The 24,770-nt window shown below is 42.1% G+C and overlaps 1 protein-coding gene across 1 annotated transcript in view; it reads right to left on the bottom strand.

Annotated features, from left to right (window-relative positions):
• Positions 1-22,734, bottom strand: part of EMCN (endomucin) — a 150,596-nt gene extending 127,862 nt beyond the window's left edge. The window contains 1 exon segment of the mRNA XM_065405167.1: positions 22,689-22,734. Coding sequence (XP_065261239.1) covers positions 22,689-22,734 — 46 coding nt within the window.
• Between the last annotated feature and the right edge of the window lie 2,036 nt (positions 22,735-24,770).

Here is a 24,770-nt window from a genome sequence, read left to right as displayed (position 1 = left end):
CCTTTTGCTAGCCTATTTCACCGGGGTAGTATAGAAGCCAGGAAAGTTCCCCACAATAGCGGGACCATTCCCCTGCTTACATAAGCACTTACCACATAATATGCTCCAAGGAGAAAATCCGGGATATACACCTTAACACACTTAAAACTGCCTTCACCAAACAAGGACACTCCACTGGAGAAGTAGATCATACCATGAAATGGGATACCCAAATATCCTAAGAGAACTTGCTTCAATACAGAAATAAAACCTTCTATGACCGCACATCCCTAGTTGTCACCTAGCACCCTACACTGGAACCCATACAGGGTATCAAACAACTAAAACCCATACTCAATGGAGATCCCAACCTGAAAGAAATATTTCCTGAACCCTGACTTCTGGCCTTCAAACCCCCTCCCCAACCTCTTCATGTTCATTATCAGAAGCAAGCTCCTCACAGACCATGACACACCAACTCAAAGCAGCACCAGACCCCACCAGAACAACAGATGCAAAGCCTGCAGACATATCTCCACTGCTACAATGATCACCGCCCCCCGCCCACAACACACCTTTCAATATCAATGGATCCTACACATGCCTATCCCAACACATGGCTGTGACACTCCGTACCTTAAAATAGCACCCTGGAACTCCCATATTCACCACTATGATATGATTATGATATGTTTGGTACAATGCATGCTCTATGGGGTATCATTTGAAAAGTCTTGATTTGTTGAACATTAATATCCTGTTTGATTGTGTGTGCTATCATTATATGGAAATTTATGAAGTATTGCTGTATGTGTCACTGAAATATGTTGTGATGTTGGAAACACCCACAACCAGCCTGTCAGGAACAACAATGGAATCCACTCTCCCAAGGGCCATCCCAGAGACTTCTCAGAGGGAGCACATATACAATGGAGACTGCCTGATCCCCATGTCACAGCAAAAGATCTTCCCAGCAAGCTAGAAGAACATATAAAAGAGGGGAAGTGACATCATTACTTGGCCTCTCCCTCCCCAAACTCAACACCTGTAGGAATGTCTGGAAGACAAAAACTTTGAACTGAGGGAGTGTGGTCCCAGGCTGGGAAAGAGTCCCAGCCTGTGTATTGAAGATCTGGAACCTGCTTATACCATCTGTCAGGGTGAGACACTGCTTGATTCAAATCCTGTTTAGTTTGTAGAACTAAGTCTGCAAATTTATTTTTTTGTTTCTTAAGTAACCAACTCTGATCTCTACGCCTGCTACTTGTAATCACTTACCATTTATGTTTCTGTAGTTAGTAAACCTGTTTTATATTTTACCTAAAAGAGTGTGTTTTGGTTGAAGTGCTTGGGAAATCTCAGCTCAGTTTACAAAGGCTAGTGTGTGTCCTCTCCACAACAAGGGAGGCGCAAACTGGATAATGAACTTACACTGGCCAGGCTTCTCTCCACTGCAAGATGGCAGAGTTCTGGAGTGCAAGAATGGGGAGCTGGGGGAAATTGGCTGGAGTCTCCCTCTTGATGGTTCGTGAGTGGCAGGTTCATTCATGTAACACAGTTGGGTGTTTATGTAAATGCAGTGCCTATCAGAAGATTGTAACTTGAGAACAGCATCACAGTGAGAGAGGGATACCCCAGGTTGGTGGGACAGGGGGCTCAGCAGTCACACAGTCCAGGTTGTACCCTGAGGACCCCGTCACAGTGGTATACCTCATCCAGTGCACTACATGCCCCAACAACAACTAGGTGGATGAAACCAGACAGTCACTACGCTCTCAAACTCACACAGAAAAATGATAGAGAAAAACATATCACCAGTGGGTGAACACTTTTCACAAAGTGCTAACTCTATATCTGACCTATCAAAAGATGAACCTGGGAGTTTAAATTCATGATTCTGCTAGACACTAAAGCTATGTCTACTCTGCTCTTTCATCAGTAAAATTTTTGTCGCTCGGGGGTGTGAAAAAACGCACCCCGAACAACAAAAGTTTTACTGATGAAAAGTGCTGGTGTGGACAGCGCTTTGTTGGCGGGAGATGCTCTCCCACCAACAAAGCTACTGCCCCTTATTGGGGGTGGTTTTATTTTGTTGGCAGGAGAGCTCTCTCCTGCCAACAAAGAGCAGCTACACTGCATACTTACAGCAGCACTGCTGTAGTGGCACAGCTGTGCCACTGTAAGCTGCACAGTATAGACATAGCCTTAACATCATGGACTGAACAGAGACACTGGATTTATGGCTCATTACAACAATCTGTAACCCACTAATCCCCTCTTTTTGTCTGATGCCTGGAGAGGTGTTAACAGGTCACTCTACCTTCAATGGTCCCTTACAATATGGGACAATGCTAAACAATCTGTTCCACCTTGCATTTTGCTGTGACTCTGGGAGTTCGTGTCCCAGACCTGAAGAAGAGCTCCATGTGGCTCGAAAACTTGTCTCTCTCACTAAAGGAAGTTGGTCCAATAAAAGATATTACCTTGCCCAGCTTGTGTCCTAAGCCAATAGAGAGTTTGTAAAATACTAGGTCCCCATATCATTTGATCAAACTTCTGAGGTAGCAATTAGACTTTCAGCCGATACCGACTTGTATGTATGCGTCTTTATTTATGAGAAAATAGGATCAAAATTTCCTCAAAGGTACATGGGTGTAAATGTAGTTTATCTCCGCTGGGCCAGACCCTCAGCTGGAGTAAATCAGCATAGCTCTATTATTTTAATGGAGCTATTCCAATTGAGGATCTGGTTCACTGGCTTTGGTAGCTGCTCCAGACTTATATGGTGTGACAGAGAGCAGAACTTGGCTTTTTTTGTTGTTACTTAGCAACTAAACCATCCACTGCTTGGCTGACTCTTGCCTTTCTGATCAGAAGTCACATTCCTGACTTGGAGAGGCAACGTGTTAGTTAACAACAAATATCCATCTAAACACCACAAGGAAAGGAGGAGGAGATGCTTTTGGGTAACATGAGAAGCTGCACTTTCGAAGAACTATTAATACTGATGTGCTAATATTGCCACATCACTGATCAGACGCAGACTCAGACATGCTGACAGCAGCAGTGGAGGGAGGGTGATGGAGAGAATGTGACTGGCTGCGTCAAGCCAAATTGCATGCTTATGGGTGGGGAATCTAGAGAGCTGCAAGAGAAGTTATAAACAACAATTCAGGAGGAAAATTAAATATGGAAGCTTACAGACTTGTGCATGTGCTTTTATGTCTTGTAAAGACTCCCAAAATTTGTTAATGAGCTTTGCATCCTGTCGTGAGCTAATGAAATGGGAAACAATGAGTCAGTCTCAGATTCTCTTGTGATTTGAAACTCATGGAATGATTATAATCTTGGCTGTCTCAGAGGAAACAAATCAGAAGTATGTGTTCGGGCCAGGCCTTAATTTTCCAAAAAGATTGAATAAACCCAACCACTATCTTTCCAGACACAAATCTTGACTTCATTGTGTTAAATTGAAATGAGCTAATTCTTCTTGACATGGTTAAAAATAAACAGCAGTGTGGGAAGACAGGTACCTAAAGCATATCTCAGTACTGTGTATCCATATTTACTTTCTGTTCTGATTGTCATTTTCAATATGCGTAGGCACCATGCTGAAGAACATTAAGGTGGTGATGAGCTGAACTTCTGTGGCTCTCTTTTTCCATTTGTTTTCCCCTGGAAAAATATATCAGCTTTCTTATCAATCCTGAGAGGGCATATACAACATATTGGTCTGCATAAGCTACAATATTTAACTATGTCAACTTTGTGTTCAAACTACTAGCACCTCAAAACAGTGTTTTCTCTTAATTATAGAACATTTGACTGTAAAAAGCCCAAAATATGAAAACATAATATAGTATTATAGCTTTCTCATCAACAAAAACTATGGTGAAGTTTGCAACTCAGCTTCTGTTATAAACCTGTGTTTTCATACACTCATAATAGAAGTCACTGAAAAAGAATTTCTCCAACTTGCCTGAAGGTAAGATTTCTCACTATCTCCATGTCTTTTGACATTTATACTTATGGGCGTTTATGGGAGGATTCAGAGGCTGGAGTATGGGGCTATATCAAGACAGAGCTTGCAGGTGGTCTGACAGCTGGGAGGAGCTAGATCTATAGTAGATAAAGGCAGTGATGAATTGGATGGTCCAAGACTTTAGTTTAAATGCTCTCCTTCGCTCTGCCCTATCATGGGTTAGGCAGGATTCATAATTTGTGGCTGCTTCTGAAGTGAATAATAAGGTCTCCAGATTAACAAATTCTGATTCTTGATCCAATTGCCACCTTGAATGGTGTTTTTGTTGTAAAAGGCCACTCATGAACCTTGACACTTCCTAATATTTTGCATTTTGCCCATTCCCTCCAGCTCTCTTTCCATTACTCCAGTCCAACTTTCAACATTGGTAGGCTTGCACTGTTAGTGGCTTGAACCGCTTATCTAGAGCAACAATTGTTGCCTCTCCTCTGTGTCTGACTTCCCATTCTTGCATTCCTTTAGTGTTTTTCAGACTTCCTCTTGCTAGTATCACACAGAGCCCTGCCAAACAGGCACTTTTTGATGCACAGCAACAAACAACGCACGTCCGATCCAAAATCTTGTCTGATAATGAGGAGACAGAGTATCCAAGACAAGAGGGCAAGGTCCTTGAGGTGTTCTAAAATATACCCCAAATAATTCAGCTGCTCAGTGAACCACATAGCTGCTCCTTTACAGATATCACAAATATTTTCCGGTTCAGTTTCCACTTTCCAATTTATGTCAGATATAAAGGGGATAAAATATTTTCCGTCGGATGTATTGCTATCAATGTAGCCAGTAAGTGTCCAATTGAAAATAAAAGCATCTTGGGTATTTCAAATTATCCACAAATAGTTGGAAAGTGTACATAATTTTTCACACACATGCTTCTAGTGATTTGTTAAATCTCTGGTCAGTTCCTCATTAGGGATGCTCCTGTACATATCCGTCTCTACTTATAGCTATTCCAAATTCTAAGTCAAGACAGCTTGGGTATACCTAGAACTTTTTTTTAAGCTGTCCTACAGAGTAAAAACTGCTTAAAAGGGACTACACCTGAATTTCAGGAATATTTCATTCAGGATTGTTCTGTAATAATGGGAATTGATTACATTAACACAGGGCTCAATCTTGTCAGCTTTGTACATTAAATCATTTTTTTTTAAAAAAGCACTGCACTATATTCAGTCTGCAATATATTCAGATTTGTGACTCTATGAACAGGGACTGAGTACTCCTCATACAGGCCTCTATTTGTATTTTCATTTGGGTTTAGATGTTTGGATTTGTACAGTAACAATCTATATGCTAAATCAACCCCTGCTGAAATATGTTCTTGAATCAAATCCAAAGGAGGGCTAAGTAAAGAATGACACTAAAGACTACTTTGCATGGGAAAACATAGGAAAGGACCAAAAATGTGTAAGCTACAGTATATCTACTACTATATAAATAATGTTTTGCATATCAGGCTTATGAAGTCATAGGCGATCACATATTGATTCTTAATATGAATTAGTTTGAAAGTGGCCCCTTTCACAGATTACAAGCTACACATGTCACATATATAAAAAGAGATATATGGGATACTATCCCTAGATAGTTGTAGATATACAAACACATGTCCCAACCATGAGCTAGCTCATCCCATTATTTACAGGTACATTATGGGCTTAATAAACCAACTTCCTCTAAAATTTCAAGGAAGTCAAGTAAATTATTCAGAGTGGCTTGCTGAGCATCAACCCCTTTGCTCTCTCCTGTTTTCTTACACAAGCCTGAAATTATGGTGCAAGTTGAAAAGTGCTTGTGTTTATGTAAATGAGGGGTAGCAATAAAGGTTTGCAAGCAACATTGCATCCCACTGTCCAAACCCAGTGTGATCTGCTGACTAAAAAACCTGATAATAGATCTCTGAGCTGTCCTAGCCTCACAGCTAGAGGCGATGGCTACGGCTACAGGTTATCTCAGCAGCATCCTGCAAAGGCTACTACTGCAGTTGCTGTTGTCCAGGGTCATTTCCAACCAGGACTGACATGTCTCTACATTTACACTGCTGGTTCTGCTCTACATACCTCTGGAAAGGTTTAAATGGCAAGAAAACACAGTTCTCCTGCTGAACTATATATAGGATGCTCTAGCGTGGTCACCAGCCACTGATGTAATTTATGCGTATTAAGCTGGAGACTCCTGAGAAAGCAGCACTTCACCCAAACACACAGCAGCAGTGCTGTGGCCTCATCTGACTTCTGTTTCTGCAAAGATACATTTTGGTCAGTGTAGCGGGGTGGCTACCCCGCTCCTGCCTGAGGGGTTTAAAACAGCCCTGGCAGAGGGCTGGAGCAAAGGGAAAAGCTACTGGGCTGATTGGGGAAGTAGCCACAGCTGGCCTGTATAAAAAGGCTGGGAGCCAGGAGCTCAGAGTCTCTCTCTCTGCCTTCAGAGAGAGAAGGGCCTGGCTGCAGGGAGCTAGACAGGGTACCTGTAGTGGAGCAGGGCTGGGGAAAGGCTGAGGAGCTGGGGAGCTCCAGCTTGGATAGCCCCAGGCTGCGGCCTGGTAATAGGCCAAGGGGTACTGGGGGTTGCAGAGGGCAGCCCAGGGCTAGTCCAAGGCAGCAGGTCCAAACCCCCCTTGCCAGTGATGAGTGGCTGATACTGCAGTCTGCCCCAGGGAGCGGGGGCTAGTTGGTGACTGGCAGTGGCCTAGTGCTGAGGCAAGGTGGGGATAGTGGGTGGGGTTCCCCTGGGAGGGGAGACCTAGTGTGTGGGTATTGCCAGGGGGCACCGGGGTCCTGGGAGGGACATGGGGGCCAGAGAAGAGGAAAGGCAGATCACCGGCCTGCAGAGGGCGCTCCAGAGGCTGGTGAGCTAATTCCCTGGACGACCAGCAGGAGGCGCCGCGGGGGTGAGTCCGGACCTTCTACAGTCAGGCTCATTCTCTTTGTTATTCCTAAACAACAACAGAAGGGCAAGAACACATACGGACAGGGCAAAAATGGCCAACTGGTGCTACTGACCCTATAGCCATCTGACCTGCCTTACCTAGAATACAAAAGAGTTGAGTAAGTTTCTGTTAAAACAACTCAAAGTTTGTGCCCAGCTTAGCCAGAACAGAACAATGCAAGTAACTTAGCAAAAAGGCTGAGTGAAACAAGCAGAAGCAAGAACTTCTTGCACAGTTCTGAGTGCCCAACCCAAGAAAGTATTTGAGCAACACTAAAGGCAAAAAGTAGAAAAACTCAGACATTGTCTCTAAATAAGGCAATCTAGCCCTGGAGTTCTAGGATTCATCCCCCTCCCCCCTTTTTGTTGTTGTTGTTGAGGCACAGAACTATTCTAGTTTTAAAAATGTGATTATACTAAACAGTTATATTCTTTGAAATTTGAAATAGCTAATGCAACAGAAAGCGATTACAAAACAGAGCTAAAATGTCTCTGTACTGAGGTCTGTTTTCAAAGGGACTATTTTTGGTTCCTAGCGTACCACCAAGGTATTGTTTTTCTTAGTTGCTCACATATGACATCCTAGTTTGCTGCTCTAATTACACTGCTACCTGCCACATTGTATCCAAAGTCCCTATCCAATGCTGCTTTTGAGAGTTCATCTTATTTAATGCAACAATCCTGAAAAAGCATGGTCACCTTGTCTACTTCCCTTTTTTCCTAACCAAAGCTTTAAAATACATTGATGGTGCTGAAAAAGTGAAGCACATACGTGGTATAAGACTGTTGGTTTGCTTTAATTTCTGCCAATGATATGAGTAGCTGGCTGACACCCACTATTTCTAGACTGGTTTTTAGAGGGGATACTGCAATACACAGGACCTTATGATTTCAGGCATAGGTTCCATAATCACATGGATAGATGGAATAATCATCACTCAGTGAAATTATTGCATACTGTTGCCACACAAATTAAACTTCTTCCTGCTGGGGTTTTAGAAATGAGGCATTCTTGTGGTCTGGAAGATTTATCATTTAATCCATTCAAGTAACTGTGATAAGAGTGCATTACAGACCCAAGTCCATCAACTATTATTACAAGAGCTGTGGAAGCCCCCATAAAAGCCTCATAGATAGTGTGTGTCATACCCAAGAGTTAACAAAGGATGGATGTTTAAGATGATGGAAGACATGTTACTGAAGCAGAAAGGCAAGCAGGGAATAATTGATTTAGTCATTAGTAACATTGCATGTCTATTATGCTCGTTTCACAATGGTGATATCAATGTCGCCATTACAGCATGTGACTGCAATCAATTACAATGCAAACCTAATGAACAAGTTAAGTTTGAACCTAATCCTATGCTTGAATGGAAAACGACAGGAGAAAAAAAATAGGTGTTGCAGGAGATTAATATTAATCTATTAGTGCTGAACAAAGGCTCCACCTGAGTACTAGCTAGAGATGTTATCATTCAGAGAAAATAGATCCAACCATTCCAGTTAGAGCGGTCATGATTAACTTTTAGGAATCATTAGGAAAGGCATAGATAAGACAGAAAATATCATAATGCCTCTATATAAATGCATAGTACGCCCACATCTTAAATACTGCATGCAGATCTGCTTGCTCCATCTCAAAAAAGCTATATTGGAATTGGAAAAGGTACAGAGAAGGACAACAAAAATAATTAGAAGTATGGAACAGCTTCCATGTGAGGCGCGATTAAAAAGACTGGGACTTTTCAGCTTGGAAAAGAGACGACTAAGGGTGGATATGATAGAGGTCTATACACTCTTGAATAGTGTGGAGAAAGAGAATAAGTAAATGTTATTTACTTCTTCACATAAAGCAAGAACTAGGGGTCACCCAATGAAATTAATAGTCAGCAGGCTTAAAACAAACAAAAGGAAGTACTTCTTCACACAACGCACTGTCAGTCAACCCTTGGAACTCTTTCCCAGGTGATTTTGTGAAGGCCAAAACTATAACAGGGTTCAAAAAAAGAACTAGATAAGTTCATGGAGGATGTCCATCAGTGGCTATTAGCCAGGATAGACAGGGATGCAAAAACATTATCTGAGTGTCCCTAGCCTCTGTTTGCCAGAAGCTGGGAGTAGATGACAGGGGATGGATCACTCGATTGCATGTTCTGTTCATTCCCTCTGAAGCACCTGGCATTGGCCACTATCAGAAGACAGAATACTGGGCTAGATGGACCATGAGTCTGACCCAGTAGGGCCGTTCTTATGATTAGAACTGTACAGAACTACAAAATTTCACTTTGCAAGAAAACTAATGTACACATGAGTTTTCTAATTTTTATTTATCTATCTTTCCCAGCCAGCAAAATAACAAAAATAGTTACTGCATGGCACTAATACAATATGCAGAAGAACATTAGGAGCCTGATTTTCAGAGGTGCTCAGAACCTGCAGCTCCTTGTGTTTAACAATAAATGGAAGACAGATGTCACTAAATTATATAATTGAATGCAAAAGTTAATCATGATTATTGAAACAAGGAAAAGAGGGAATAAAGAAAAATGCAGCAGGAACAGAACATGATAAAGCTAGCGCAATGCAATTTCTCATTTGATCAAAGGTGATTTTTTGCCATTTCTACCAGCAAACAGCAAAATTCCATCCACTCACAAAATATTGCACTTTTATTTATTTGTCAGTTTCACAAAGCACTATTGCCATATTTACAGCAATAAGAATGATTGGCGACTATATGAAAACTTCCATCATCATAAAAGGTGTTTTTGTGAAAAATTTGATGCAGTAATGAAAAATGCTTCACACAATTTGACTCCAAGAGTTTCAAAAATAAGTACCTACATTTAGGCTCCTAAATCTTTATTGATGCACCAGGATCACTGGCCTGATCTTTATAACTGGTAATCACTCAGCAGTTCCAGTTCAATTCACTTATTTAGATGATTAATATGGATTTCAGGAACCTAACTTTAGGCACCCAGGTATGAAATCTTAACCTTAAATCTATTCCCCGAAGAGCACATGAATACCTGGATTTCAACCTGCTATTAGGATTTTGTTTCAAGGTCAAATCCAGAAGCAGAAGGGATCTAATTTTCCAGTTCTAGTCCAGATGCAGCCAAAATCTCACTATTACTCGGCAGTATTTTGTGTAGGAACAATTTGCTGTGTACTTTGTTATAAATGACTTTTGTGGACAGTTTCCCTGACACACATGAAGTAATCCTCACTGCTACATGCATGTTGGAGAATGGTAGAAAGCTGAAGAACCTGAAGTGCAAGAGCAATGCCAGCACCAGAGCTTTGCTTCCCTTCTCCTCCCCAAGCCTAGCAGAGATATTGCATCAGGTTCCACTGCTTACTCCTCTTCCTCCCTCCCAGCTATCTCATTAAGAGGCCTTCAGTGCTACCGGTCTTTCTAGTGTTCAGCGTGACTTCGTCAGACTCAGCAGCATCATTCCCACCTCCAACTACTAGTCTGTGGTGGCTCCCAATCTGTGCTGCTCCCACATCTTTTGCCCCTGCTCAGTAGCTGCTTCTATTCTCTTAGCCTCACGTATCAAAGCAGAGGTCTGCCAGTCCAGTGGTCTACTTATTGTCCCCTAGCTCATCACAATAGCCTAAAGCAAGCTTCCCTGGCCCAACTAGCTTCCCCATGGGACTAGATCCCTGTGGCAGGAGATAGAAACTGAACTATCCCCCCACGAGCCCCTCTCTGATTAAGGAAGTGGGGTTGTAATAATTGGGCCTACAAATTTACCTTAACTGTGAGCTTAACAGTACTGAGTTAAAAAGATATCACAATAACCTATAATCACCAATGTTGATGGGAAAAGGTGCAAAAGCAAGACAGAGACTGAATTAGTCCACATAAAAAGGCCTACTGATACAACTCAATGGCTGTGTTAAGATCATGCCTGGTAAATAAGAAAAATGTAGAACCATAAATCTGTGAACCAAAATTGTTGTGTTGGACATTAGGCCTAATTGGTGGACAAACAATGAGAGGATGGACTATTCTTCCCATCACTTCTCTAAAAAACAGTACTGAGAGAAAAACTGGCTACTGGAATAAACTTCACCGTCATGGCTGCCACCTCCAGTGTCTCCTGGTACCTTCTTTGTCCTAATCCCAAGAGATGTCCTGACCAGACTGGGACAGAAAGAGGCACTCAAATAAAATCACCACCTCTACTGGCTCCAGCTAAATCCCAATCATCGCCTGGGATGTGAGACTGTCAATCCCACTCAGTCTTTACACCCCTGCCCTGTATGTCTATTTCCTTCCCCACCTTATTTCTTGTCTTTCCTTTCCTATCTCTCTCCTTTTGCCTTCTGCTTAATGAGAGTCTGGCCTAGCTGGCCCAAATAATATATTTTGCAACATTACTGTGAGCCCGTGACCAAAACTAGACAGCTAAATGCAATGCCCTAAACAGCCCGATGCTGGTGTAAGTTTGCTAGGTCTCGGAATGGCTAATGTGGGTTCTGCCTGTGTTTTTCTAGCTGGGAGTTTGCAAGTCAGAGTCAACATCAAAGAAAGAAGTTGCATTTTCTATCTTTGCTGTTCTTTTCTCTCATTCTTTTGTGTGTTCATCTTGTTTTGTCTTTTAGAAAATTGGATCAGACTAACACCACCACCAATGACAGCTCCAGTCCATCTCTATTAACACTTTCCCCCTAAATGAACAGTTAGTAGCATCTTTAATAATATCTAAAAACTGTCGGACAAAGGGGGGGGGGGGGCTCTTTCTAAAAACTCTTTCCAGATAAAGGGAAAGGTAAAAAGGGATGTTATTAAAATGAAAGCCTTATTTATACTTTACATTTGAAATGTTTTAGCTTTTTCCTCCTTCTTTCCTGTATCTTTAATAAAAGGTTAAAAGACTTCTAATGGTGTGTTTGCCATGGTACTAATCAGGAGGAAGTCTCTGTATACCAAACCCTGAACTCTAATGCAACAATAACTGGGTTATATTAATACATTTGGCCCATATATTCCATCAAAATTAATAAAACAGTGGATCCCTCTCGCCTACATAACTATTGGAGGGCCCCTGGGGAAGCTGAAGATAAACAAAAATAAGATACTTAAGTGATTGGTTGTTAAAATTGCCTTATTGACCTTGCCGGGAGCCTTCACAATCTAGGAAATATAATTACAGGATATAACTATACTTTAAACAAAAATCAAAGCCAAATCTCAAACCTATTCCATATTTAGACATAAACTAAGCCAAAATCCTAACTACAAATCAAATCCAAATGTATAATCCTATTCCTAGAAACTAATCTTTTCAAGTAAAATTAAAATTTCATCTTTTGTCATCTCAGGCCTTGTCCACATATAAAAGTTGCAGCAATTTAACAAATCTGCTTTAGAAACTGATTTAGTTTAATCGGTGCAGTCCCCTTGTGCAGACACTTCAATTGTTGCAAGAATGCCTTATGCTGGTTTAGTTTAAGTTGATTCCTTACTGATGATTCAACTGTTGTATGCAGAGCAGTGCTCAGTGCAAGATGAACTGGCAAAAATTCTGACAGCTATGTGCATGCAATGACGATAAGTGAGTAACTTTACAAATGTGAGTAGTCCCTTTGACTTCAATGGCAATACTCAGATGCATAAAGGTATTCAGGTGCTTAAGTGTCTGCAGGATCAAAGGTTGAACTGTGAAAATTACAAAAGATAAAATGGAATTTATCAGATGCTAGCAGTTTACTCAATACTAATAACTTGTAGTTGTTGACACTTTATTGACTGAAATGTTGATGATCTGTGAAGAATGTGGGAGATATCTGTATTATTTTTTATGACTATTGTATGTATCCCCGGTCAAATATGGTTAATTCCAGCTGGAGCTCTCCAGTTGTACCAGGAACCATTCAATGAGTAATCAAATTAATGGTGCGCAGATGGACTATTCAGTGAACCCGTCGCTGAAAGTCTTCCTCCAACCCAACTGCAAAGGTGCATAAACAAGATGGACTAGGTTCAGGGGTCCCAGGACAAACAAAGGGCTTTTGAAATGAATAAAAGACTGCCTGAGAACTCAAGGAAGAGACACTCATTGGGGATCAGACTAAGAGGCAAAAGCTGGAGGGGTGCAGTCTGTCTCACTGAGCCCCAGTGCTGGGGGCCTACTTCACCTTGCAAAGAAAGTCTAAGGTTTAGGTAAAATAGTATTCATATAGGCCTTTTGTTTTAACTTTTCTTTCTTCTCTTTGTGCTATGTTCCTATGGATAAATAATTCTTTGTTTTGAAAAAGCTGTTCCCTATCACTGCACTTTCATACTGGCCACCGGCTCCTGGAGTGAAGTATATAACAGGAGCCAAAACCCAGCTGGACCTGAGGACACAGTTAATAAAACAGGGGTACAGTGTCCTGGTCACCCAGTCTAAGAGTAAAGGTGAATTGTGGGATTTTAATCTAAATAGTATGGGTTTAGGCCTTTCATTTGGAAAGGTGCCCGTGGGGAGACAGAGGTAAAAGGTACATCTTGCCCTGACGTGTAACAGGAGCATTTACAAATTTTTAAGTGAGGCCTACCCCTGAAATTTAGTAATTGTGACTGAAACTATTTGATATATTTTGGATTTTATCTATTTATTGTACCCAAAGATAGTTTTCCTCTTTCTGCACTCCCATCTCTTTGCAATTCTTAGAGTGGGCCAGATTGCCACTTTCTGCGGAAAGACCCAAGGGAAGAGGCAAATGGGGATGAAAAGTCAATGAGGTTATTCTCTTAGGGTGAAATCCTAATTCCATTTAAGTCAACGGCAAAACTTCAATGGGACTAGGATTTCACCATTAGATCATTCCACTGGAGGGAGGGAGGGTGCGTAATTAATTCCTTATGGGATGAATAGGCAGGTTCGTCTCCCATAATCTCCCAATCCCTTGGGATCCAGTGCAGCAAAGGGCTACCTGTGCAGAAGACAAAGACACTGTCTTCCTGCTGCTCCAGGGATTCCCTTTCATTCTCTGATATAGTGCTGTACTGGAGTTGCACTTCCTCAATCCACCACTGCTCTCAAGACCTCCAAGCACACACATACGCTCACACACGAAGCAGAAAGATAATTGCAGAATTATATGTTCAGTGGCTTGCCCAAGGAGCTGGTGTAGAGACAATGCACAAACTCCTAGTCCCACTCCAGTCTACATATTTAAAACGTAATAGACATTTGCTGCAAAGTTTAGACCTAGAATGCTCCTAAGTTCTGGGCTGGTAATATCAGAGGTTTGGTTTGGGTTGGGTTTGCTTATCCCTAAAAGGTAACTACCATCAAGTACCAATCAATGATAGGAGACAAACCAAGTGGAAGCTAAGAAAAGTGAACTATGCTGAAATGCAAGATTTTTTGTTCTTGTTACAGAGTAACAGTTGTGGCCCTATGTTCACCACTATTACAAGACTATGATACATTTTGTACAAAATGTGCCTTGTGAGGTATCATTTGAAAATTCAATCTACTGAACATTATTGTCCTGGTAAAATGCATGTAGCAACATTGTATGTAAAGTTAAGATTTTACAGTATGACATTGCTGAGTCATGCTCCAAGTTTAGAAAAGCAGCCCAAACCAGTCCCTCAAAGACAAAAGGCAAACTGACACCTCAGCCAGGTGTCAACAAAATCAATTGAATAAACACCTGGGTAAGCGGCCATTCTTTGACTGGGAAGATTGGTGTGAGAGTGAGAAATTTACATCTTAGCAAACAGACTTGCTGTTGCCTGAACCCCAGCTGGAGAGGATCTTCAAAGGGAAAAGAGAACCGGGGCGGCAGGTTTGTAGAAATTTTGGTGGTGCCCAGAACTCCCAGAGCCCGCGCCTAATACTCCGCCCCACACCTGCCTAAGGCTCGGGGAGGGAGTTTGGGTGGGGGCAGGAGGTCTGGGATGCAGGCCCTGGGCTGGGGCAGGGGATTGGGGTGCAGGATGGGTGAGAGGGTTGGGCTCTGGGAGGGAGTTTGGGTGGGGGAGGAGTCTGGGGTGCAGGCTCTGGGCTGGGGCAGGGGGTGGGAGTGCAGGAGGGGGTGAGGAGTGTAGGCTCTGGGAGGGAGTTTGGGGGCTGGAGGGGGCATGTGGGAAAAGGGGGTTGCTGGCTCTGGGAGGGGATTGGGGGTGCTGCATTTACCTGGGACTCCTAGGCAGGGCGGGCTGGGGTGTCTCCATGTGCTGCTACCCCCAGGCACTGCCCCCACAGCTTCCTATTGGCTTCAGGGGTGCTTGGGGCAGGACAGGGGCTGCAGGGAGGGGCTGGCAGCCACGTGGAGTGAGCAGGCAGGAAGCCGCTCAGCTCCGCTGCGCTGCGCTGCCATGGTGAGTGGGGGGCCTGGGCTGTTTTAAATGGCCCGGGGGATGTGGGGGGAGGGCACCCGGGGGCAGACGGTGGGGCCGAGGGAGAGACCAGTGCTGGAGCCGGGCCCATTATGCCTGGGCACCAGGAATATTCCTGGTGCCCAGGCACCACGGGCCCATAGAATTCGCCGCCCATGAAGAGAACTATAAGAAATGAGGAGCCCCAAAACCCTCCTCCCTTTCTTTCTGCTTACGTCACCGACACCTGAAGGAACACTGAACTGGGGGAGGGATCCTGACTGAAGGAGTTCAGCTAGTGAAAGCAGGTGGTGAGAAAAACCTTTGCTTTGAATTAATTTAGCTTGATAAGTTAGGTATTAGTTTACCTTTTATTTCTTTGTAACCAATTCTGACTTTTATGCCTCATTTTAAGTGATTACAAGCAATCTATCTTTCTGTAGTTAATAAACTTGTTTTATTGTTTTTATCTAAACCAGTGTGTTTGGATTGAAGTGTTTGAAATCTCCATTTGAGATAACAGGGTTTGTGCATATCATTTTCTATTAATGAAGTGACAAACTTTGCAAGTTTGCAGATGACACTAAACTGGGAGGAGTGGTAGATATGCTGGAGGGTAGGGATAGGATATAGAGGGACCTAGACAAATTAGAGGATTGGGCCAAAAGAAATCTGTTGAGGTTCAACAAGGACAAGTGCAGAGTCCTGCACTTAGGACGGAAGAATCCCATGCACGGCTACAGACTAGGGACCGAATGGCTAGTCAGCAGTTCTGCAGAAAAGGATCTAGGGGTTACAGTGGATGAGAAGCTGGATATGAGTCGACAGTGTGCCCTTGTTGCCAAGAAGGCTAACGGCATTTTAGGCTGTATAAGTAGGGGCATTGCCAGCAGATCAAGGGACGTGATCATTCCCCTCTATTCGACATTGGTAAGGCCTCATCTGGAGTACTGTGTCCAGTTTTGGGCCCCACACTACAAGAAGGATATGGAAAAATTGGAAAGAATCCAGCGGAGGGCAACAAAAATGATTAATGGGCTGGAGCACATGACTTATGAGGAGAGGCTGGGGGAACTGGGATTGTTTAGTCTGCAGAAGAGAAGAATGAGGGGGGATTTGATAGCTGCTTTCAACTACCTGAAAGGGGGTTCCAATGAGGATGGATCTAGACTGTTCTCAGTGGTAGCAAATGACAGAACAAGGAGTAATGGTCTCAAGTTGCAGTGTGGGAGGTTAGGTTGGATATTAGGAAAAACTTTTTCACTAGGAGGGTGGTGAAGCACTGGAATGGGTTACCTAGGGAGGTGATGGAATCTCCTTCCTTAGAGGTTTTTAAGGTCAGGTTTGACAAAGCCCTGGCTGGGATGATTTAGTTGGGGATTGGTCCTGCTTTGAACAGGGGTTTGGACTAAATGACCTCCTGAGGTCCCTTCCAACCCTGATATTCTATGATTCTATGAAACTTTCTATGAGCTTGTACTGCACAGAAGAAAAGAGCTGGGCAGTACAAGACACATATTTCTGGGGACAAGTCTGGAACTGGAATTTGCTGGTGTCACTCTGCAATATAATTCAAAAGTGGCTGTCTAGAAGCACTCATATAATTCAGTTGGGAGTGATTTTGATGCTAGAGGCAGTGTGTGAACAGGCCAGGAGTGGGTGTTCTCACAGCAAAGAAGTGTGAAAGGCACCCCAAGTTGGAGGATTGAGAGGACACAGCTGTTCATCTGTCCAGATTGTACCCTGGGGAATGTCACAATAGTGTAAGGATGTATGGCTTTGAAACAGCTCATCTTAAAGAGCAATTCAACATTGCAGCAAGGAAAACTTGAACAGGTTTGCATGGGAAGACATTATAAAACCACGAAGCCACTGTCCAGAAGACATTATACATGGAGCTTTTGCTCCTGCAATAATTGCTGGCAGCTTTTCTGAGCTTCTAGAACTGCATATCACTTACTAGGCAGAGAAGTCAGGGAAACAACTATGAAGACAGATGGGAAGGCTGCGGGCAGTGAAACTTCAGTGAATCACTGATTTTTTCCCCCCTTTCATCCTGCTGATCACTGCTTAAAATATTGTTAGGTGGATTCTGGTTTGGGTAGTAACATGAATACTGTACTCTTTTAAAACCTGAATATAGGACAAAACCTCCAGTCAATTCCCTTTGCTTGGCAAGTAAGCAAATAAATACACAGACAGAGATAGGGAAAAAATATCAATGGAGATAGCCTATTTTGAAATGGATAATTATTATTATTTATAATTTCTATTACAGTAGTGCCTAGGGATCCCCATTGAGATCAGGCCCCACTGTGTTAGGTGTTGTACAAACAGTCCCTACCCAAAGAGCTTACAATCTAATAGAGAAAGAATCTATTATACCCATTTTATAGATTTGGAACTGAGGCACAAGAGATTTAGGCCCTGATCCTGCAAGATGCAACATATGAGCAGACCTTGTCATTTGGGCCCTGCACAAGTGCAGAGGTCAGCCCAAACATTGTAATTTGCAAAATTAGGGCCTAAGTGATTAGCCTACAGTCATGCAGGGAGCCTGCAGTAGAGCTGGGCACCAAACTCAGCTCTCCTGAGGACCAGCCAGAGTCTTTACAAGACCAGCTTGCACAGACCATATATATTAAGTTCAAGGAATCCACCCAAATAGGTGATGGGTGAACATCTCTTATTTTCTTGTGTATTAGCATGACGATAAAGACTCAGGACTGTTTTATTACATAGCCATAGGACACTGGGAAGTGCCACTTGTCATACTTAGAAAATTATAAAAATGGGGGCCATCAATAAGGTTGTGATGCACAGCCAACTGAAGTCAATGGGGGAGCGAGGGGGGAATCCCAACAGGCTGACTTCAGTGGGCAATGGATTAGGTCCTAATCTCTGACAGCACTATCCTGACTGCTTCATTCATGGTAAAAAATCCCATTGACTTCAGTGAGAGCAGGTTAGGCCAATGCTGCACACTGTTGAAAATTTCACTCTTTAGGTTTTTACCATCTTGAAACAATCTGTTGCTAAGCTACACTATTTCAAGAGAAAGTTAAAATTTTTATACATTCAGAAGAGGCTGCACAGCCTCATTGAGCTGCTTTTTCAACTCACTGTTCTTCCTATTTGGCTTTTTTTTTAAAGCTGCTTTTATTTTAAACAAGATTTAATAATATTTATGTATTTCAAAATTATAGCCCCGATTCCTCCTCCCTGCCTTAAGTCAATGGGAGTGTTGCCGTTAACTTCAGTGGTAATATGATCTAGACTCAAATAAAGGTAAAATCTTGGCCTCATTGAAATTAATGGCAAAATTCACACTGACTTCAGTGGGACTAGGATTTCACCCTAAATTTCTTGTCATTTGCTAACGGTAATTTAAGAATGAGGTAAGTCCCTATCCTTAAGGTAAGACAATATCCTAACATTTCTCACACACTTTCAGACGTAATTTCCTGTCCATATTTTCTGTCAATTGATTATACGGTGAAAGAAACCAAAACCCCACATCTAGAACTGAGTATATTTAATCATTCAGTTTAGGCAATCCATCTTGTTATTTCCAATAGCACATTACTACTTTATACAGTGGACAGTTGTAAGGCTCAATACTCATTGAAAACCCACTGAGATCATGGAGTCAGGCCCCATAGCAACAACTTGTGAGCTCATTTTCTCCAACTTCTTCTCCATTCTTTAGATTTGTACCCCCTGATCTCCTATAGCGGCACCAGGAACTCCATCAGCTTGTTCTTCCAAAGCTTTGAAAACAAAATGGACAAAATTATTTGGCTTTGCTGCAGCCCTTCATGTTCCTTTGACCTTAGTAACCAAACAATGAGTGAGAAGAGCACCAGCTTGTTTAATGTTCAATAGGAATTAGGAATATAAGTGATAGGGTGGACATAAGAGAACCTATCCAGATAAGATAGGAATGCGGGGCGGATGGATAGCTCAGTGGTTTGAGCATCGACCTGCTAAACTCAGGGCTGTGAGTTCAATCCTTGAGGGGGTCACTTAGGGATCTGGGGCAAAAAAATCAGTACTTGGTCCTGCTAGTGAAGGCAGGGGGCTGGACTCAATGACCTTTCGGGTTCCCTTCCAGTTCTATGAGATATGGAGGTATATCTCTATATATCAAATTATATATATTATTAAATCAGCATAGTGGTACATCTAGTACTGTATAATTGCAGGAGCCACGTTATCAATCACATCTAATTTTCACGGACCATTTTGCAAATATCTATGCTTAGAGTATTACCAAACAGATGCCAATTCTGCAAAGACTTACGTACTTTTTTATATTTAAGCATGTGATTGGGCCCATTGACTTCAATGGACCTACTCACATAAAGTTAAATGTGTACTTAAGTTTTTGCAGATCTGGCTTTAAGAAATACTTTAAAAATCTGAATATTTAAGATATAATATCGCTGTAAATCCCATGGAACATGGATCAAAGACACCATTATCTGCTACAATTCCATCACCTTACTGTTTTAGCTGAAAAAAATCTGATGCTTATAGGGTATTGTGAAGTCCAATAAGGTTATTGTTCATTTAAGTCTTGACTTAGAGAGCTTCATATCACCTTTCCAAACTCTTGTCCAGGGTACAGGTAGAAACTCTATTGATCATTACAGCTGAAACACTTCAGTCCTAACTCCGTCAAAATTCTTACTGACTTCCTTGGCTGCAAGCTTTGGCTCCATAGGTGTTATGGTATTGTGTTACACATAAAACAATGTCATTTTTAAAGCAGGGCTATGTTGGTTCATTTATATACTTTTAATTAGGCAAATGATTCGTTGGTAAGTACAGGCATTTAGTAATTTTTTAGTTTCTAAAAAACATTTTTGAGTTGTATGACGACAAAATACCTGTTAAACAACATATTTATTTTCCAATCCTAGATCAAAAAGCCTTCCAGAGTTTTGGAAACAAAAGTTTTTTCAGATTGAAGCCAAGGTTGCCAAGTTTTATCCTGAAAGGAATTTTCCCAAAAGTTGTGTGCTCCAAACACAAATAGGATTCCAAAGAGTATTGGGGCCATCCAAATTGCTGTCCCAGAAGTACTGATGGGATCTATCTACATATTACTATCCTAGTGCTGTGCACTGGCCAATTTAATTGTATTACTTTCAATTCATACGAATATTAAAAAAACAACTAATAATTACTAAGCTAACAGGCTATGCATGATAATAAAGACAAAGAAAAGCATCATGTTTTATCATGACATTAAACAGATATAGGAGAATTCAGCAACATGTTAAGCGAAAGCTGATACAGCAGTGGTATAGGTCATATAGTACTGAGGGTTTAAGGATCTCTATATGCAAATTCCATACAAAAATCAGATCCTATAAAAAAAAAAAAAAAAAAACCCAAGCAGCAGCCTCTTGGTTCACACTGTGCCCATCGACCCTTAACACGCTACATAAATATAACAACAACTTCAGAGGACATGGCCCAGAAAGTGAAACAGAGCCTATTTTAAAGTTGTTGTTTTTTGGGGGGGGGGGCAGCGGTGTTGGAGATTGGTTACAGGCTTTTTTTAAAATCATGACTATATTAAAAAAAAAGGGGGGACATTAGCCCCCAAAATAATTTTTCATATTTTACATACTCGATTTTAAAAACAACACATGAAAACATGATATTAAGAAGGCAGAAGAGGTACATACAAGAATGGGGAAGAGGATGTAAACAGAAACAATTTTAGGCCAGAACTTTAAAATAAAAGGTCAAAAGGAATTTGTTTGATGGACATTTTGCAATACCCCAAAATAGGATAAACAATTGTGATTACATGAAATATTCAACCTCGAATACAATCAATAGTTAATAAATGTGACACAGACTGTTGTGAAATGAGGTGATGATACATATCCTCCATATCATCTGCCCTGTGCTTGGTGAATGTCAGGTTAGAGGGGAACTAAAGGTAGCACTGAACCAGCTCCTTGGTATCAGGGCTGGCTGGCACTGCCCCAGTTCTCAGAGTAACCTAATGGCTGCTCAATCTTATACTAGTTGCCAATAGTCTCAATAGGCCAGTTGAGCAGCTAGGGATCAGCTGGATGCAGCAGTGTCCAAGCCACTTCCTCTGCCCTAAGTCATACCCCTCGCCACTGGAGGAATCCCCAGAATGGCCATAACAGTCAGATTTAGGTCTGTTTTGAATTAGTGAAACTGCACAAATCAGTCTCAACCAAGCCAACTATCTGCCCCCGTGTACACTGTGAGTAGTGCTACGTGCCAGTAAAAATGATTTAATATTAGATATATGTGTGTGTGTGTGTGTGTGTGTATATATATATATATAGAGAGAGAGAGAGAGAGAGAGAGCGAGCGCACAGCATTGAGTGCACAGCATTGTTGTCAGTCTCAGCAGACAGACCAAGGACTGAATGGCCCTGGAACTGAATCACCATCTCTTGCCTAGAAGGCATACCTCCAGAGAACTGTTGATGCAGTTTCTGTGCTACCATTATTCTAAATACTGAGGTATTTACTTAGTTTTTATTCAATCATTCCTCAGACAAGCTTCCATGGACTTGACTGGGAGTTTTCCCAGAGTAAGAACTCGGTTAAACACTGAGTAAACCCCTCCAGTTTGGCCCAAGTAGTCTTTACTGAAGCACAGACTTTTAAAAAGAATGGTGTTTGAGATATTTTGTAAAGGTTGGCTGGGTAGAATAGGGGAAGGCCATACACTACCACTGCTTGTGTTATCTGTGGTCTCTGTATTGAATCCTTCAGTCTCCATTTCTATCTATCCAGCACCTTTCATAAGCACTCAGATTCACTTTAAAGGAAAATATTAAGTCAAGTCAATGGGAGCAGAATGAGGCCAAGGCTGAGCACTTTTGAAAGCCTCACACTCAGGGTGTGCTTACACTGCAATTAGACGCCCGCAGCTGGCCCATGCCGGCTAACTCAGACTCACAGGGCTCTGGCTGCGGGGTTGTTTAATTGCAGTGTAGACGTTCCACCTCGGGCTCCAGCTCGAGCCCTGGGACCATTCCACCTCACAGTGTCCTAGAGGCCGGGCATCTACATTGCAATTAAACAGCCCCACACCCTGAGCCCTGCTGTAGTCTGATCTATAGATTATGAATAAAAATTCCCAGTCATCACTTTGAGGGTTGACAGTTTCTTGTCCCAAGATCAGGCCCAGTATTATTAAAATTAGTATGTAGTTGGGAACCCCAATGTGCACAGGGGTACACTCACACTATAGGAACTGTTTTATATTTACAAATAATTTATTAATACATTTAGCAAAGTCACACACACACTAACTCAGTAAGGTAGATAGAGAGAATACAGAAAGTACATCAGAACATCCATACTCTCACCATCCCCTGCAGAACAGCCTGAAATGTTAGCCTTTACCTTCCTCATCACCACCACGTTCTTCATCTTCCCCAGTGGCCACCATTCTGGCCCCTCCCAAGGGCTACATCTCTCTCCCCTACTGCCCTGGGATGCCACTTTTGTAACACGTTACACTGACGTTACCATGTCTAATGCATATTCAATAGGGATTTCTCCTCTCTTCCTTATTTGTATTTCCTCCTCTTATCAATGTTAAGGTGTCCTTCTTCTATAGCAGGGGTAGGCAACCTACGGCACGCGTGCCGAAGGCGGCACGCGAGCTGATTTTCAGTGGCACTCACACTGCCCGGGTCCTGGCCACCGGTCCGGGGGGCTCTGCATTTTAATTTAATTTTAAATGAAGCTTCTTAAACATTTTAAAAATCTTATTTACTTTACATACAACAATAGTTTAGTTATATATTATAGACTTATAGAAAGAGACCTTCTAAAAACGTTAAAATGTATTACTGGCACGCGAAACCTTAAATTAGAGTGAATAAATGAAGACTCGGCACACGACTTCTGAAAGGTTGCCGACCCCTGTTCTATAGGTTAGTGTATTTATTATTTTACCCCATTATCCTATACGTCAATCCATTGCCATGCCACTCTTGCAGTCGGATGTTCCATCCAAAACCTTCCAGAAGCTGGTATCAATTCATGTTCTGTGGTTGGCTGATGTCATTTACCCAAAACTTATGAGTTACCTAAATTTATCTATGCCAAAGTTCTTAGGCCTCAAGCCTCATGCTAACTGCTGAAGCCAATGACTTACAGGACACAAGACTGTAGGTTCCTTGCATTACTGCTGAATATAATAAAGTGGACTAAAGGCAAAGCAGTGAATATAATAGAGGTAAGCTGGCCCACTGGGCTACACTGCAAGCCTAAATTAGCTGGCATGGGCCAGCCATGGGTTTTTAATTCCAGTGTAGACATAACTAAATGATCCTAAAACTCTTAGGGTATGTCCCTAAGTTTAAATTGCACCACAGTTCCAAGTTAGAAAGGAAACCTCCAGAAGTGGAACATCTGCCACAGAGGGGCTGATCCTACACCCACTGATTTCAATGGGAGCACAGTTAGGCCTGGTCTACACTATAGGGGAAATTCGATCTAAGCTATGCAATTTGAATTATGTGAATAGCATAACTCAAATCGACATAGCTTAGACCTACTTACCACGGGGTCCACACTACACGATGTCAACAGGACTCGCATCGACTCCCCCTACTCTTCTCGATCCAGTGGAGTACAGGAGTCGATGGGAGAGCAATCTGCGGGCGATTTAGTGGGTCTTCACTAGACCCGCTAAATCGACCACTGATGCAGCAACCCCCCAGTAAATGTAGACAAGTCCTCAGACCCTTAGTTAGCTGATCTCCTTTGTACTTCTAACCTCAGAACTCCCCGGTTGTTCTGGAGCTACATGGCACAGCAATTCTGATCGGTGAATAGGTGGACTGTAAACAACCATCTCTGCTTCCATGTTTACTTAAGAATGTTATATTTGGCAGCACGTTTCCAGTAGCTGAAGACTCATTTCCTGATATCAGCATGCAATCTGGCAGTTAATGCAGATTCCCCAGTGAAAGTCATGGCATGGCTTGAGCACAACATATAAAAGGTCTGCAGTATTAAAATACTACTGCTACGTCCATATGACTATACGATAGAGTTAAGACTCAGACACAAAACCAAAGAAGTTGTGAGATACGGTTGCCAGAACAGTGACAGCACCTTTAACTCAGCCACACTGGCATTGATTCTCTCCCTATATGTCCCGTGTCTAAGTCCTTTTACCCTGGGAAGTTCTCTTTACAGACAAATAGCAATAATCACTGCATGAATTGGGCACAAAATATTTATAGCCATCTGCAGAATTAGCTTATTATGTGACATAAATAGTCACATTGTCCAGTGGATTAAGAAGCAAATAAATGACAATCCTGTGGCAACATTATCCAGATATGCAGGAACCTGAAGATCTCTTGCTTATGTACTATAACACCTACTGTTTCATTAAGAAATGCCACTGCCTTATTTTAATCTATTCACTTAATATAAATTTAAGAAGAACTTTCAGTCACAAAAACA

Source organism: Emys orbicularis, chromosome 5, assembly GCF_028017835.1.
Source record: "Emys orbicularis isolate rEmyOrb1 chromosome 5, rEmyOrb1.hap1, whole genome shotgun sequence".
Classification (NCBI taxonomy): Eukaryota; Metazoa; Chordata; order Testudines; family Emydidae; genus Emys; species Emys orbicularis.
This window is presented reverse-complemented; position numbering and strand designations above follow the sequence as displayed.